The 14,741-nt window shown below is 38.6% G+C and overlaps 1 protein-coding gene across 1 annotated transcript in view; it reads right to left on the reverse strand.

Annotated features, from left to right (window-relative positions):
- Positions 1-14,741, reverse strand: part of LOC125459255 (switch-associated protein 70-like) — a 100,358-nt gene that overhangs the window by 66,483 nt on the left and 19,134 nt on the right. The window contains exons 3-4 of the mRNA XM_048545466.2: positions 10,590-10,766; positions 3,338-3,565 (exon numbers count right to left, since the gene is read on the reverse strand). Coding sequence (XP_048401423.1) covers positions 3,338-3,565; positions 10,590-10,766 — 405 coding nt within the window. The remainder of the gene's footprint in view (positions 1-3,337; positions 3,566-10,589; positions 10,767-14,741) is intronic.

A 14,741-nucleotide genomic window follows, 5' to 3' on the forward strand; every position in this document is an offset into this window, starting at 1 on the left:
ACAATAGTAGGGAATGTTAGCAAAGATAAAAAGACGCAAGTTACGTTAATTTTGTTTATTTGAATATATTTTTACTAGTTACTTTATTAAGAGTGGCCCATATCTTAAACATTTGTTTAGTAAATGGAAAGAACTTCCACCTCATAAAACATGCAAAAATTTGTATTTTGAAGTTTGTATTTTAATCTCTACTGTCCAAATGATTTATATTAAAATACATCACAGTAAAGTCATTCCCTTACTTAGCAGTATTAGCTAAAATGCTGATATCCATCACCTAACCTTCTAAACCTCCCATATATTATTCCCACTTTCACATCAAACCACTCAAAAATTTCATTCAATAATATCTTCGTGTCTAAAATTTAAATACAAGTCATCACTACTGGAATTCAATCATAGTTTCAAACAAAACTCAAATCTCTCCAATTCAATAATGAATCACAAATTGTACCCTCAGCTTATCATGGTTTACTGGCTCTAATGATAAAACATTCCAGGGCATAAAAACTCTTTCAAACAGTCAATCTCATTTCCTGAGACAACTGCAGGAACAGAACAAGTGACCAACACATGTTGGATAACACTTTCTGTACCCTCTTGAGTTCAGATAATTAGAACAAATGTATAAAAACCATACTTTTCTATTGAATCATAAGATTTGAAAGAAAATCATAGAATCCTTACAGTGTGGAAGCAGTCCATCAAGTCCACACTGACCCTCTGAAGAGCAGCCCACCCAGATCTTATCACTGTAACCCTGTGTTTCTCATTGCTAATCCACCTAGTCTGCACATCCCTGGACACTATGGGCAATTAACATGGCCCATCCACCTAACCTACACATCTTTGGACTGTGGGAGGAAACCAAAGCACCCAGAGAAAACCCATGCAGACACAGGGAGAACGTGCAAACTCCACAGGGAGAGTCATCCGAGACAGGAATCAAACCAGTGTCCCTGGTGCTGTGAGGCAGCAATGCTAACCACTGAGCAACTGCACTACTCTTGTGAAAATGTTTGTGTATTTCTCGGGAACATATTAAGCAGTGGTCGATTCTGGAGGTGTTACATGCCCAGTCATCACAACAGAAATGGCTTTAGGAAAATACTTTGAAAATAGATATAACCAGCCATTATGCTAGGTTAATCAAGAGGTTTTTGATTTGAATTACATAAACACATAGCTGTTAGTCATGTAAATTCCAACAATATATCTTGAGATATGGCCCATAATAGCCTTTTGCTCTACTAATGACAGTGTTTCCCTCCTTTCTCCTTCATTGCATTTTGTTGAATACTGGGTGGGAGTTAGGTTGAGAAGAATGGCAAGAATTACTGCCGAGTTACACTTAAGTTACACTCCAGAAACTGCAGGAAAACAGCAGCTACCATTAAGATCCAAATGGTGACTACCCATATTTCTTTGTGACTCATAAGATTGAAAGAAAACCAGAAGTTCAAAGACAAAAGTTAGAGAAAATGAGTCAACGCCTGAAAGATAGGGTATATAAGATATTAACTTTTAATTGGGATCTGCTTTAATATCTCAATTGTTGTTCAATTCAATAAAAACAGAAGTTAGCCATTTAAGTCATCTCTCGTATTCTGACAAGACAGCTTGTTATAAACTTCGATCAATTATCTGCTCTGTTTTGGTGGTGGTAGACACTCATACAATTAGTCTGGTTGCCTGATTCTTAAGGACAATGATTCCCTTTGTTGTGTGTTTCCCAACATGACAGCAGTGACTAGGCATTTCTACACACCTATACTACATTGCCAACATCAACTATGAGAGAAATTCAGAACTATATTTATGGCCTAAAGTCAGTATTTAGACAAGAGCCTTTGAAGTGCCTGTTAGAATAAGAAGTGTTGTTCAAGCTTTCAGTTAGTTCCCCTGGAGTAAAGTGTGGAATTGGTGAGTGGTTGGAGATGCAAATTGAAACAGCAAATGAAAGGGAGTTGAAGGCACAGATCCAAACAGACACTGGGATTTCAGGGACAGATTAAGTGCTTTCTCTGCTCAACAACTTCAATTTCCATTCCATTGCTATCAAGAGATGAAAAACAAGCGTTTGTGCTCTCAGGACACACTCAGAGCGACTCAATAATGACAGTATAAATATAAATTGTAAAAAGGATTCCAAAACAGAATAATTGTAACATAACACCATGAAATTTCTTTAGACATGTAAAAAGTTAACTTTTACAGTACTTTAAACTTCATCTTTTGCAGTCAAAGTGCTACTGCAGTCAGTTCAAACTCAAATACTCTAAGCATATTTTTTGTTCAATTTCTTGACAATATTTTGCTCTCCCAGGAACAAACTTGCCTCATTACTTTGCCAACATGGCCATAAATTTACAGTTTATAAACTGTGCAATTCTACTTAACTGTGTATCTTGTTCACTTTTTGCTTGTTTTCTAAAGGCTTAGTGAGATTCAAAATAATTGTTTTTGATTTTCTCCAAATTTACCTATTTTTGTTTTATTTGTAGCTTGTACCTAATACTTCCCCGATTTGTCTCAATTACTGAGGCTAAAAAAACATAAAAGCAAAAAAATTTGGCAATAAAATATTTTAAGAGGATCTTAATGTTTTAATTTTCAACTATTCACTTTGGTTTTAAAATATACCAGACTTAACACTGGGTATTTCAGCAAAAATTGGTGGAGTGAACATTAAATAAAGAAACTACGATTACAGGTACAGGCCAATCTAACTTGCGCTAATTTTTTTCTTTTTACGGAACATGCATAAATAAAATCTTATAACTTTTCAACCTGTGTCATGAAATATCATTACAGCAGGAACATTATTTTTTTCATTTATGCGGCTTGCTTTTGGGTGATAGCCATCTTAACTCAGTTTTACCCTCGTGAATTTCCCCATCTGGGTACAGTCCTCCAGTATCAAAATGATGCTATGAGCAGCTTGATCAGACATCTCTGCCAATGCCACTCAATGCTGTTTCAAGCTATCAAGTGTAACTCAATAGATACTTATCCTCTTGAAAATGTCCATTTAACATCACCATGAACAACCAGGGAGATGAGAAACACACAATAAGTTGTGAAACTGAATCTCAACTAGTGCTGTACAAAGCATGACGACTAAAACCTTTTGAGGAAATACATTGCTTTTTTTTGCTGGAACTTATGAGCCTTTGAGTGTAACAATTAAGTTTTTCTTTAAATAAAAACATTTATTGTCACATCTTTCTGTCACCACTTATTACATTCCACTCAGGAAAAACAGCATTATCCAAGTAAGAGAGGTTTGGGGAAAACAGAAGGGAATAAGCCTGAGAGTTGAGAAAACTACTCTTACCTGTTTCAGCACATCCAGAATGAGCTCACAGTAAACTTCATTGATTGCCATGGACAATGTTTGTCTGTTCATGCCCTTAGAGAACAGGCCAGAGCCAATCAGTTCAATGAACTCCCAAGCAGAAAGGCCACACCGCTTGGCACCAAGATGAGCTCTGTAGTCTTCAAACTGTTCCTGCTGCCAATTAACTCCCATTGCTTCAGTTAGTTTCCGCAGGAAATATTCAATCTGAGCAATGAGAAGAGGAACGCTTTGTTGGCATAACAACTAATACAAAGCAAATGACAGTTTAATATTAAAACAGCATACATAAATGGAATAACTGGTTCTATTTATATAACACAATGAAGTCAAGACTATGACCAATTTCAGGTCTAATGCTGTTGGAGTGTGGACATATATCTGACCAAAGGTATGTGGATAGGATTAGAAGAGAGACAAGGAAATGAAGAATGAGGTGGTAGCGCATAAGGTGGTGGTTTAGGAAGAAAGAATAGATACTGAAGGTAAGGAGACAAGGGGAAATGAGTACCCATAAAGTGAAATTTATGTACAGTCAATGTCTGAAAGAGTTTTGTCTCTGGCCTTGTCTGTACAGTACAAAGACATTTGATTCTGATGGTTATTAAATGTTATCAACACTCTAACCGGGACCAGAGGTTGTGGTCCTCATTTCTGTTGTTTGGGTTCAACTTCACAAGTGAGTGAGGGTCAGTTGACTACTGTGTAAATCATTGTCTATTGGAAAGTGTAACTGGTGCATGACGTGAACAATACAGAACTAGAGATTTTCTTAATAATGCTCTACTATAAAATCCTAATTTCCGCTAGCAACAGAAAAGTAGAACGATGCTCGATACATAGCGAGTCCTGCATTAGTAACTTTTGCAAAATTCCCAGAAGTCAGAGGAGTGCTCATTAACTTATTTGAAGGCTAAGTCCTACTACAATTTACATATGACATTCGAGTTTCGACTGCAGTGTTTAAATTATGAAAAAGGAGCCACTGAGGCATTAGTGATGTCTCACCAGGTCACCTTTAAGCATTTTCTCATCACCAGCATGACAGAATATCAGTGAGGTCACTGGTTGGTTGCTATGGAGAAGCTGCCAGTAAGGCTTGCTAATCCTGCGCATCAAAATTTGCAAATAAAAAAGGGTCTTAAGGGTTCATCAGCCATAATTTTAAGTACTTACGTGCATTTCAGCACCACAGCTTAAGCAGAAGCAAGATTCTCCTGAAAAGCCATTAATAAGCAGGAGGAACACAGTGTTTCATGTCAGAATGGGATCTCTATTAAACAGGAAGCTCAACACAGCACATTACCACAGGCTAGAATGGGCCAATAGTAGTACTAATAAACACACATCCTGTTAGGAAGGAACCCTTTCAGAAAACCTCTTTTTTTTCCCTTGCCTGTGAAAGGGATAAACAATAAATAATTTATGTAGTTTAATTTCCCTCCCAATAAGGGAATTCCACTACCTTTGACTTTAACATATATTTCAGAGAATTCAACCCACGCCCACTTGTAAATTGTTTCGTAAAAATACGTTAACCGCAGCATTTAATTATTTATTTAGAAAAAAACAAACATTGAGTACAATCAAATGTATAAATGAATATAGTGTTCCCTGAACAAAATGGAACTAAAGCAAATGAAAACCATGTTCTCTTTTTTATCAGTTAAAAAAAGCTCCTTAATAATTTAAGTTCACTTAGTCATCAACAGTCTCCATAAAGCAGTCAATGTTTAACAGGCAGACCAGGTGATTGAGTTCATGAACATATCTTTGAGGACAAACATTACAAAACTAGATCTATTGAGACTATTACAAGTTACAGAAAAGCAGAGTTTAAAATGTTGTATTCACAGCAAACATTACAAAACTTTACAACTAGATTGTAATCCCTTGTGTCATTGATCAGGAAAATTTAGAAACATTATTTATGCATTTCTTAGGAGACTTCTGCAATATCAGCAATACATTCTGAAGACAATTACAAAAGTTACAATGGTATTATTTATAAAATGGCGGACTACATATTAGTTTGAAGCTTGTACTCTCGAAATATTGTGTACATTTAGTTAGCTGCTTAAATCACAAACTGTGGACATGATTTATAACAGGAGTCAACAGGACAAGGTGCAGCCAATCAACATTTGGATATCTACAACACAAAAAACAAACTAAAATTCATTGAAAATTGTAGAGAAACAATGCAAGAACACTGAGAAAAGCAGAAGACCTGCGACACAAGACACTGATCCTTATTTGACATTGGTGACTCACAAATTACTGGTCTACACAATGTTGTGGGCCCATACCCAAGTCAGGAGTCAACACATAAACACAGAACACTGAAGATCTAGGATTACAGTACCATCTTCAATATTTCTATGAGCAAGATCTTTCTAAATTTTTATTTTAGTTTTGTTGATATTTTATCATCATATTTTGCCTCCCATGCTGCAGACAGCTGAGTATTGACACATATAGTATAAAGAGCAGAGAAGAGAATTTGCAAAAGATGAACATATAGTAATGGGACTTTACTGTATTTGTAATAGCTACTGAAATGCATTCTTCAAATGTCTTGTCTAAACTTGTTTTTTCACTCATACTGTCATAATGAACTTTGTTTTGATGCATTTAAACAGCAATTCAAAAGTGGGATCAGTGCAAACCCAGCCTTCACTATTATAAATCACCAGCACTAAATTTCAAAATGAATGATGGTGCTTGACAAGCATCACAAAAGTCTCCAGCAAATGGTGGAAATGCAATAAATAAGTATGTATTGACTTCAGAAAAGCCTTTGCGAAGATACAGCATTGTAGCAAAGTAGATTACAAGCCAAAATCAATAGAGTTTGGTTTGAAGTCACAATCTCTATTTCTGAGGCTGAAATGCTTGCACACAGCCACAACAGCAGTGAACCTCTTCAATTCTGTTCAAATGTTTAGAACATAAGAACTAGGAGCAGGAGCAGGACATCAGGCCCCTTGAGTCTGCCCTGCCATTCAATAAGATCATGGCCGATCTTTTTGAGACTCAGCTCCACGTACCTCCCACTCACCATAATCCTTAATTCCTTTACTGTTCAAAAATTTATCTAGCCTTGCCTTAAAAACAATCAGCAAGGTAGCTTCAACCGCTCACTGGGCAGGAAATTCCACAGATTCACAAACTTTTGGGTGAAGAAATTCCTCCTAACCACAGTCCTACACCTGCTTCCCTTTATTTTGAGCAATGCCTTCTAGTCCTAGTTCCACCTGCTCACGGAAACCACCACCCTGTCTCCACATTGTCTATTCCCTTCATAATTTTATATGTTTCTATAAGATCTCCCCTCATTCTTCTGAATTCCAATGAGTATAATCCCAGCCTACACAATCTCTCCTCATAATCCAACCCTCTCAACTCTGGAATCAACCGAGTGAATCTCCTCTGCAACCTCTCCAAGTGCTAGTATATCCCTTCTCAAGGAAGGAGACCAAAACTGCACACAGTACTCCAGGAATGGCCTCACCAGGACCTTATACAGCTGCAGCATAGCTTCCCTGTTTTTAAAGTCCATCCCTCTAGCATTGGCAGACAAAATTCCATTTGCCTTTTTAAATAACTGCTGCACCTCAATCCTATTTCTGGCGATTCATGCACGAGGACACCCAAGTCCCTCTGCACAGCAACATGCTGCATTTTTTTAACCATTTAAAACATAGTCCATTTTGCTGTTATTCCTACCTAAATGGATGATCTCACACTTATCAACATTGTACTCCATCTGCCAGACCTTTGCCCACTCACTTAGACTTTCAGTGTCTTCTGCACACTTTGCTCTACCACTCATCTTAGTGTCATCTGCAAATTTTGACACGCCACACTTAGTCCCCAACTCCAAATCGGTCCCAACACTGATCCCTGAGTCACACCACTAGCCACTGACCACCAATCCCTGAGTCACACCACTAGCCACTGACCACCAATCAGAAAAACACCCATTTACCCCTACTCTTTGTTTTCTACTAGTCAAGCAATCCTCTATCCATGCCAATACATTACTCGTAATATTGTGCAACTTTATCATATGTAGCAGCCTTTGGTGTGGCACCTTGTCAAATGCCTTCTGGAACTCCATTTACACCACATCCATAGGTTCCCCATTGTCCACCATGCAAATAATGTCCTCAAAGAATTCCACCAAATTAGTTAAACATGACCTACCTTTCATGAACCCATGCTGGGTGTTCCCAGTGGGACAATTTATATCCAGATGTCTTGCTATTTCTTCCTTAATGATAGATTCAAGCATTTTCCCCACTACTGAAGTTAAGCTAACTGGCCTAAAGTTACCTGCTTTTTGTCTAGTTCCTTTTTTAAACAGTGGCATCACATTGGCTGTTTTCCAATCTGCAGGAACTACCCCAGAGTCCAGTGAATTTCGGTAAATAATTACTAGTGCATTTGCTATTTCCCCCATCACCTCTTTTCGAACCCTGGGATGCATTCAAAAAGGGCCAGGAGACGTGTCTACCTTTGGCCCCATTAGCTTGCCCTGCACTGCCTCCTTAGTGATAATGATAGTTTCTAGGTTCTCACCTGTTATAACCTTCTTGCCATCAGTTTTCGGCATGTTATTTGTGTCTTCTACTGTGAAGACCGACACAAAATAACTGTTTAATTCCTCGGCTATTTCCTCATTGCAGTTATTAAATTAGCCTTTTCATCCTCTAAAGGGCCAATGTTTATCTTCACTAGTCTTTTACGATTTACATATTTTTAGAAACTTTTGCTACCTGTTTTTATATTCTGAGCTAGTTTACTCACAATCTATCTTACTTTTCTTTATAAAACTTTTTTTGTGGTTTTCTGTTGGCCTTCAATGATTTCCCAGCCTACTAGTTTCCCCACTGCTCTTTGCTTTTCTGCATATGGTTTTTTTTTCAGTCTGAGACTTTCCTTTATTTCCTTAGACATCCATGGCTGACTCTCTTTTCCTACAGTTTTTCCTTATCACAGGAATATACTTCTGCTGAACCCTGTGAAAAATCGTTTTGAAATTCCTCCACTGTTCCTCAATTGACCTACCATAAAGTTTTTGCTCCCATTCTACCTTAGCTAACTCCTCCCTCATTCCTTCATCGTCTCCTTTTTTTAAGCACAGGACATAGGTACTGGATTTAACCTTCTCACGCTCCATCTGTATTTTAAATTCGACCATACTGTGATCGCTCCTTCCTAGAGGATCCTATAACATAAACTAGATTGCTAAGATTCAAAAATAGAGCTGCTAGAAAGATGAGCACAGGTTTGGGAGACAATATTACATTCAAGGACTTCAGGCAGAATGGTGTATTTTCAGAGGTAAGTCTTATGATGGAAAGTTTTAATAGAAAACATTAAGGGCCCAAGTGGAAACCATCTGAAATATTAACGAGCAACAGGGACATGAATATCAGCAGTTTCATGTATTGGTTTGGAGAAGGCATGAGAGTGAAATAAAAGAAAAAAATTGAGATGCAGGATCAGGTCTAGGGTGGAGGAAATGTGGAGTCTAAATTGATGGACGACCAATGGAGACACCTGAATGCTCTCAATTTTAATGGCACAGATTATATTCATCTAGCATAAGCTGTCAGCTCAGCATGCCCAAAGTTTTAATTACCTTGCGTCTTGGGGAAGATACTTTACTACTTAGCTTGGATGTGATCTTTGATCATTAACAAGGTTTTATATTAGCTTCAACATCCATTGATCATTAACAAGGTTTTACATTAGCTAATTGGGATATTGCCTGAACAAACATTTAGCTCTGCACTTAAAATACCCCGAAGTTCATGGTACAGTGAATGGTTACTCATTTCAAATTTCCATTGTTCGTCTTTTAGACTTTGCTGGTGTTGGCTGAAACTCAAATCTTAGGATTTACTACAACTTTCACCCAGACAAAGATCACATAATCAACATTTTGAAAAGTTAAGTCAATTTAACCCATATTCAAATACTAAACTAAACACTCATCCCTTTGACTGCCTCATAGTGGACAACATACCAACCATGCTTGTAAAACTCAGAACAGGGTCCAACATTAAATGTGACAATCTGTTGGACAACACTTACAAAATAATCTTGACTGCACTAAGAATTACACCATAACTGTAATGTGCATTATGGAATGCATTTGCACATACTAGAGTTGACATTTATTCATACAAAGGGCCATATTCTTTGTCGGCAAAAGGAATAAATCCACACACAGCCTTTGCTCATGAGGAAGGTGGAATGGAGACAAACAATTCCTGAAACATTCCTATTGTAACACCCTGATCAATCTGAAACAATGTCCCTGACTTAAATTTAATTAAGTTAATTAAGAGTGACTCTTAACTACTTCTGCTGCACCTCCATATTAACAAATTAGCACCCTCTGAATTTAGTTTCCTACATGTCAATCATAGAATAGTGTACCTATCATGCAGAAAGAGGCAACTTAGCCCATCGAGTCTGCACTGACCATCCAAAGAGCATCCCACCCAGACCCACACCCTCACCCAATCCCTGTAACCCCCCATTTATTATGGTTAACCCAACTACCCTGTACATCCCTGGACACTATGGGGTAATTTAGCATAGCTAATCCATCTAACCAGCACATCTTTGGACCGTGGGAGGAAACCAGAGCACTTAATAGAAACCCATGCAGACATCGGGAGAATGTGAAAACTTCATATAAACAAACAGTCACATAAAGCTGGAATCGAACCTGGGTCCCTGGTGTTGTGAGGCAGCAGTCCTAATGGCTGCAAGATGAAAAGCTTTGAATACATATCTCTTTTTGGCAACATTTAAGTTCTGTACAACTGAACTATTATTTAAAAGTGAACTGACTTCCCCCATTTTCGTTCCCATTAACTGAAACAACAGGGTACTTGAGTTCTCAGAAACACGTGTCAAATCTTCAAAGCCTTTTTCATCATCCATAAGTCTCGAGACCAAAGACCAAACAGAACCCTCACACGGATAGATGTGTCCGCAACAACACAAGAAGCTCATCATTATCCAGGATGGAGCAGTTCACTACATTAATCAGCCTCCATGCCTCCGGCCCCCATTTCCAAGCACTCAGCTTACAATGATTGCAGTATAGGCACAGCTTTCACAGCAGAAATTCACCACATCAGTTTGATCTTCTCCTAACAAAGCATGCTGAATTTAAAATGTTCATTTGAAGGTTGACCGATCTTACCTCTTCTGGGACTATGATGAGAGGATACACATCTTCTGAGAGGAAGTTGAAGATACACCAAACTTTAAAAGTATCATCATCACTGATCAGTAAATTGTTGCGGTTCAGATTTTTCTTGACACAGAGTGTCCAGCACATCCTATTGAAGTCAGATTTATCAAAGCTGTTTGGTTGAACCTTTAACACAGGAGGAAGGCGTGGAAGAAAGGAATAAAAACATTTAGAAAGAACTCAGGAAGAGTTGAAACAAACAAGGTGATTATATTTCTTTAAACTTCTAACTTGTAGTCAAAAAGTTTGATCCTTTATTTAAGATTTAAGTTAATAACAATAAGAATGCCTACTGCCAACCCATACCACCAACAATTCGCCTTTGCAGCATTGGCAGAAACACCAAGCATCACTGCACTGCGACTTGTAACATTCACCAAGCAGAAGAAAACTCTAATTGCTTCTGTTGCACAACCTTCACCATAGAAACCACTGACTAGTTGGTCAGGAACAAATTCCAAAAGGCTAATTCTATTCAATGTACTTCAAAGCTCTTCTAACCAAGTGTGAGATAAATGACAGAAATTAGTAATGTCAGGATATCAGTTATGCAGCTAATTAAAATCTTTAACTGTACAAGGTTGCCCTCCAGACTCAAACACAACTGCAGCCCTCTATAAAGTTACACAATTCCATTTCGGGTCAGTGACGGCTTCTCTCTCTGCAATTTCAGGTCATACCTGCATGATGAACTCTGTAAACGAAATTGCCACTCATCTTTTTTTAAATCTTTCTCCTCTCACCTTAAAAGTGAACCCTAGACTTGAAATCTTCTACTCTAGGGAAAAGAAAAACACCTGCCATTCATCTTATCTATACCCCTCATGATTTTATAAACCTCTATAAAGGTAACCTGTTAACCTCTTATACTCAAGTGAAAAACGTCCCAGCCTCTCCATATAACTCAAGCCCTCCATTCTTGGCAACATCCTGGTAAATGTTTTCTGAACCCTCTCCAGCTTAATAATATCCTTCCTAAAACAGCAGAGGACACAGTACAACAGAAGAGGCCTCACCAATGTCCTGTACAAGCTCAACATAAATTTCCCAAATCCTATACTCAAAAGGTCTCAGCAATGAAGACTGGCAATGCTAAATGACTTCTGGACAAGCCTATCTATGTGATGCAAACTTCAAAGAATTACGCATCTGAACCCCTAGGTCCCTCTGTGCCACAACACTAACTAAAGCCCTGCTTCTAATTGTGTAAGTCTTGCCTTTGTTTGTTTAACCAAAATGCAACACCTTACATTTACCCAAATTAAAGTCCATTTGCTACTCTTCAGCCCATTGATCTGATTGATAAAGAACTCTTTGCAATCTTAGATAACATTTTTCACTGTCTACTATACCAACAATCTTGGGTCATCCACAAACTCACTAATCATGCTTTCTGTAGTCTCATTTAAAATTATTTATATAAATGACAAACAAAAGTGGACCCAGCACCTACCCTGTGGAACACGACTGGTTGCAGGCCTCCAGTCTAAGAAACAACCCTCCACCACCACCCTTTATGTCCTGCCCCAGGGTGAAGGGTCAACCCTTTAGTACTGTGATGAGGAGGAATTTCTTCAGCCAGAGTTTGGTGACTTTGTGGAACTCATTGCCACAGAGGGCTGTGGAGAACAAGTCATTGAGTGTATTCAAGACAGAGAAAGATCGGTTCTTGGTTGGTAAGGGGAATAAGGGTTACAGGAAGTTAGGAGAATGGGGTTGAGAAACATATAAGACATAGGAGTGGAAGTAAGGCCATTCGGCCCATCAAGTCCACTCCGCCATTTAATCATCGCTGCTGGGCATTTCAACTCCACTTCCCTGCACTCTCCCCGTAGCCCTTGATTCCTTGTGAGATCAAGAATTTATCAATCTCCGCCTTGAAGACATTTAACGTCCCAGCCTCCACTGCGCTCCGTGGCAATGAATTCCACAGGCCCACCACTCTCTGGCTGAAGAAATGTTTCCTCATTTCTGTTCTAAATTTACTCCCTCTAATTCTAAGGCTGTGCCCACGGGTTCTAGTCTCCCTGCCTAACGGAAACAACTTCCCAGTGTCCACCCTTCCTAAGCCACGCATTATCTTGTAAGTTTCTATTAGATCTCCCCTCAACCTTCTAAACTCTAATCAGCCATGATCGAATGGTGGACCAAATTTGATGGGCAGAATGGCCAAATTCTGCTCATATTTTATTCACAGAAGATTGCAATTTTAAAAGGTGCACATTTCTAATCTTTCTAAAAACATCATACAAATACAAATGAAACCATTCAGTTTATGGGCTATCACAGCACTTGTCAGCATTAATCCTTGAAAAACTGCACTCTCAACCCTCGAGAACCCTCCTTTAGACTCTCCCAGGAAAGCTCAAGCACAAACTCCATTTAAGTTACAAACAGGCCTCTTTTTAGGCTCAATTGTAAAGTCACAGGCAATAGGTGACTGGTTCAGATTAGATGGAATTGGTTCAACCCATTGTGCCTTATCTACCTTATTCTCTTGTCAGATGAAACAGACTTAAATGTCTCTGTGCAAATGCACCAACTTCATACATTTGATTATGTTTTAACATTTGCAAACAGCCTGAGAGATACATTTTCTTAAGTTAACTAAAATAAAGAAAATCTATATAAATTCCATCAAACAAAAAAGGCAAAAAAATCCCAAAATTCACAAACTGTTTGGATTTGAATTAAATGGTTTTCCCCTCCCTTGGTGAAATACCCAGCGATCATTATCGGGTATATCTGTATTTAGGACTGTGTGCAGAATAATGACCAGTCAAGAGCCAGTGACAGTATTTTCATCCAAGTTAGAAAGCCGTGGGTAGAATCGTTACTCTCAGAGAATTGAGCAAGACTAATACCTCTGTGCAGTCCTGACTGGGACATTATCATGAGTGCCATCTTCTCAATGTGATCTTATACTGAGGTCTATCCTGCAATCTCAAGCGTGTCTATTTACAAACGAGCAGGGCATCCTCCTAGTATCTGGCCAACACATGAACTTCTTGTCTACAAATTGGCTGCCATACTTCCCTGTAACTTCCCTAAGACTTCAGAAGTACCTGATTGGACCATGCTGACTGGACAGAGAATTGCAATTTCGATATACACCAGGACAATGAGCCTTGGTGGACCAATCTGTTATGATCCTAAATTATGCCAATTTCCTGTTCCAGTTAGATATGTCCATATATAAACTAGCCTTCAATTAACATCAGAAAAGACTGAGGCCAATTATAGCTGCCCATCCAGACAACAGCACAACCTTTTGCATTGTTAACTTGCCATGTAACCTGTTGAGTTATCCTCTAACCATGCCACCTTCTATGAGAAATAATTAAAAAACTGTAACTGTTTCAGAGGAAACTTCGGACAGTGCCAAATTTCAGTCAAGAATGAGAGAACAATGCAGTTGTTGATTCCTCACAAATACTCTCCTGGAGAGTCTTGCATGGTACGTTACCTTCCTCATTCATGCCAGAGTGTGGAGAGGGTGCAGAATATTGTGCAGGGGTGGGGAAAGCAGCAAGCAAAGGAGGAGAGGCAATGGCTTCATGGTATTTTCATTGACTTTAATCCAGAAAGTCAATTAATATCTTAGGACCTGGCTTCAAATTGCACCACAGCAGAATCTGAATTAAGGATCTAATGATAACTATGAAAGCATCGTCGATTGTCGGAAAATCTCAACTGGTTCACTAATCTCCTATAGAGATAGAAACTACCATCTTTACCTGGTCTCACTTAAATATGACTCCAGACTCACAGCAATGTGGTTGACTCTTAGGGATGGTCAATAAATGCTGGCCTAGCCAGAGATGCCCACTTTCTGTGAGTGCATTAAAAAACAGTTTTGGTACACATTAGTAACAACAATAGGAGGGTAGATATTGAGGTCCAATTTCTGATTTTCTGAATTAAGGGAAGTGTTAAATAGTAGGGCCAGAACAGCACACTCATGACAGTGTCAACTAAAAGATTCGGAGAATCACGAAGTACGACAAGATGCAGAAGTGGTGGGTGTTCAGATTCTTGGGGCAGTAGAAGCTTCTCTGGAACGGATTCAAAGTCAAACGCAGAGGGTATTGTACCTCAACA

This window comes from Stegostoma tigrinum, chromosome 17, assembly GCF_030684315.1.
Source record: "Stegostoma tigrinum isolate sSteTig4 chromosome 17, sSteTig4.hap1, whole genome shotgun sequence".
Taxonomy (NCBI): Eukaryota; Metazoa; Chordata; class Chondrichthyes; order Orectolobiformes; family Stegostomatidae; genus Stegostoma; species Stegostoma tigrinum.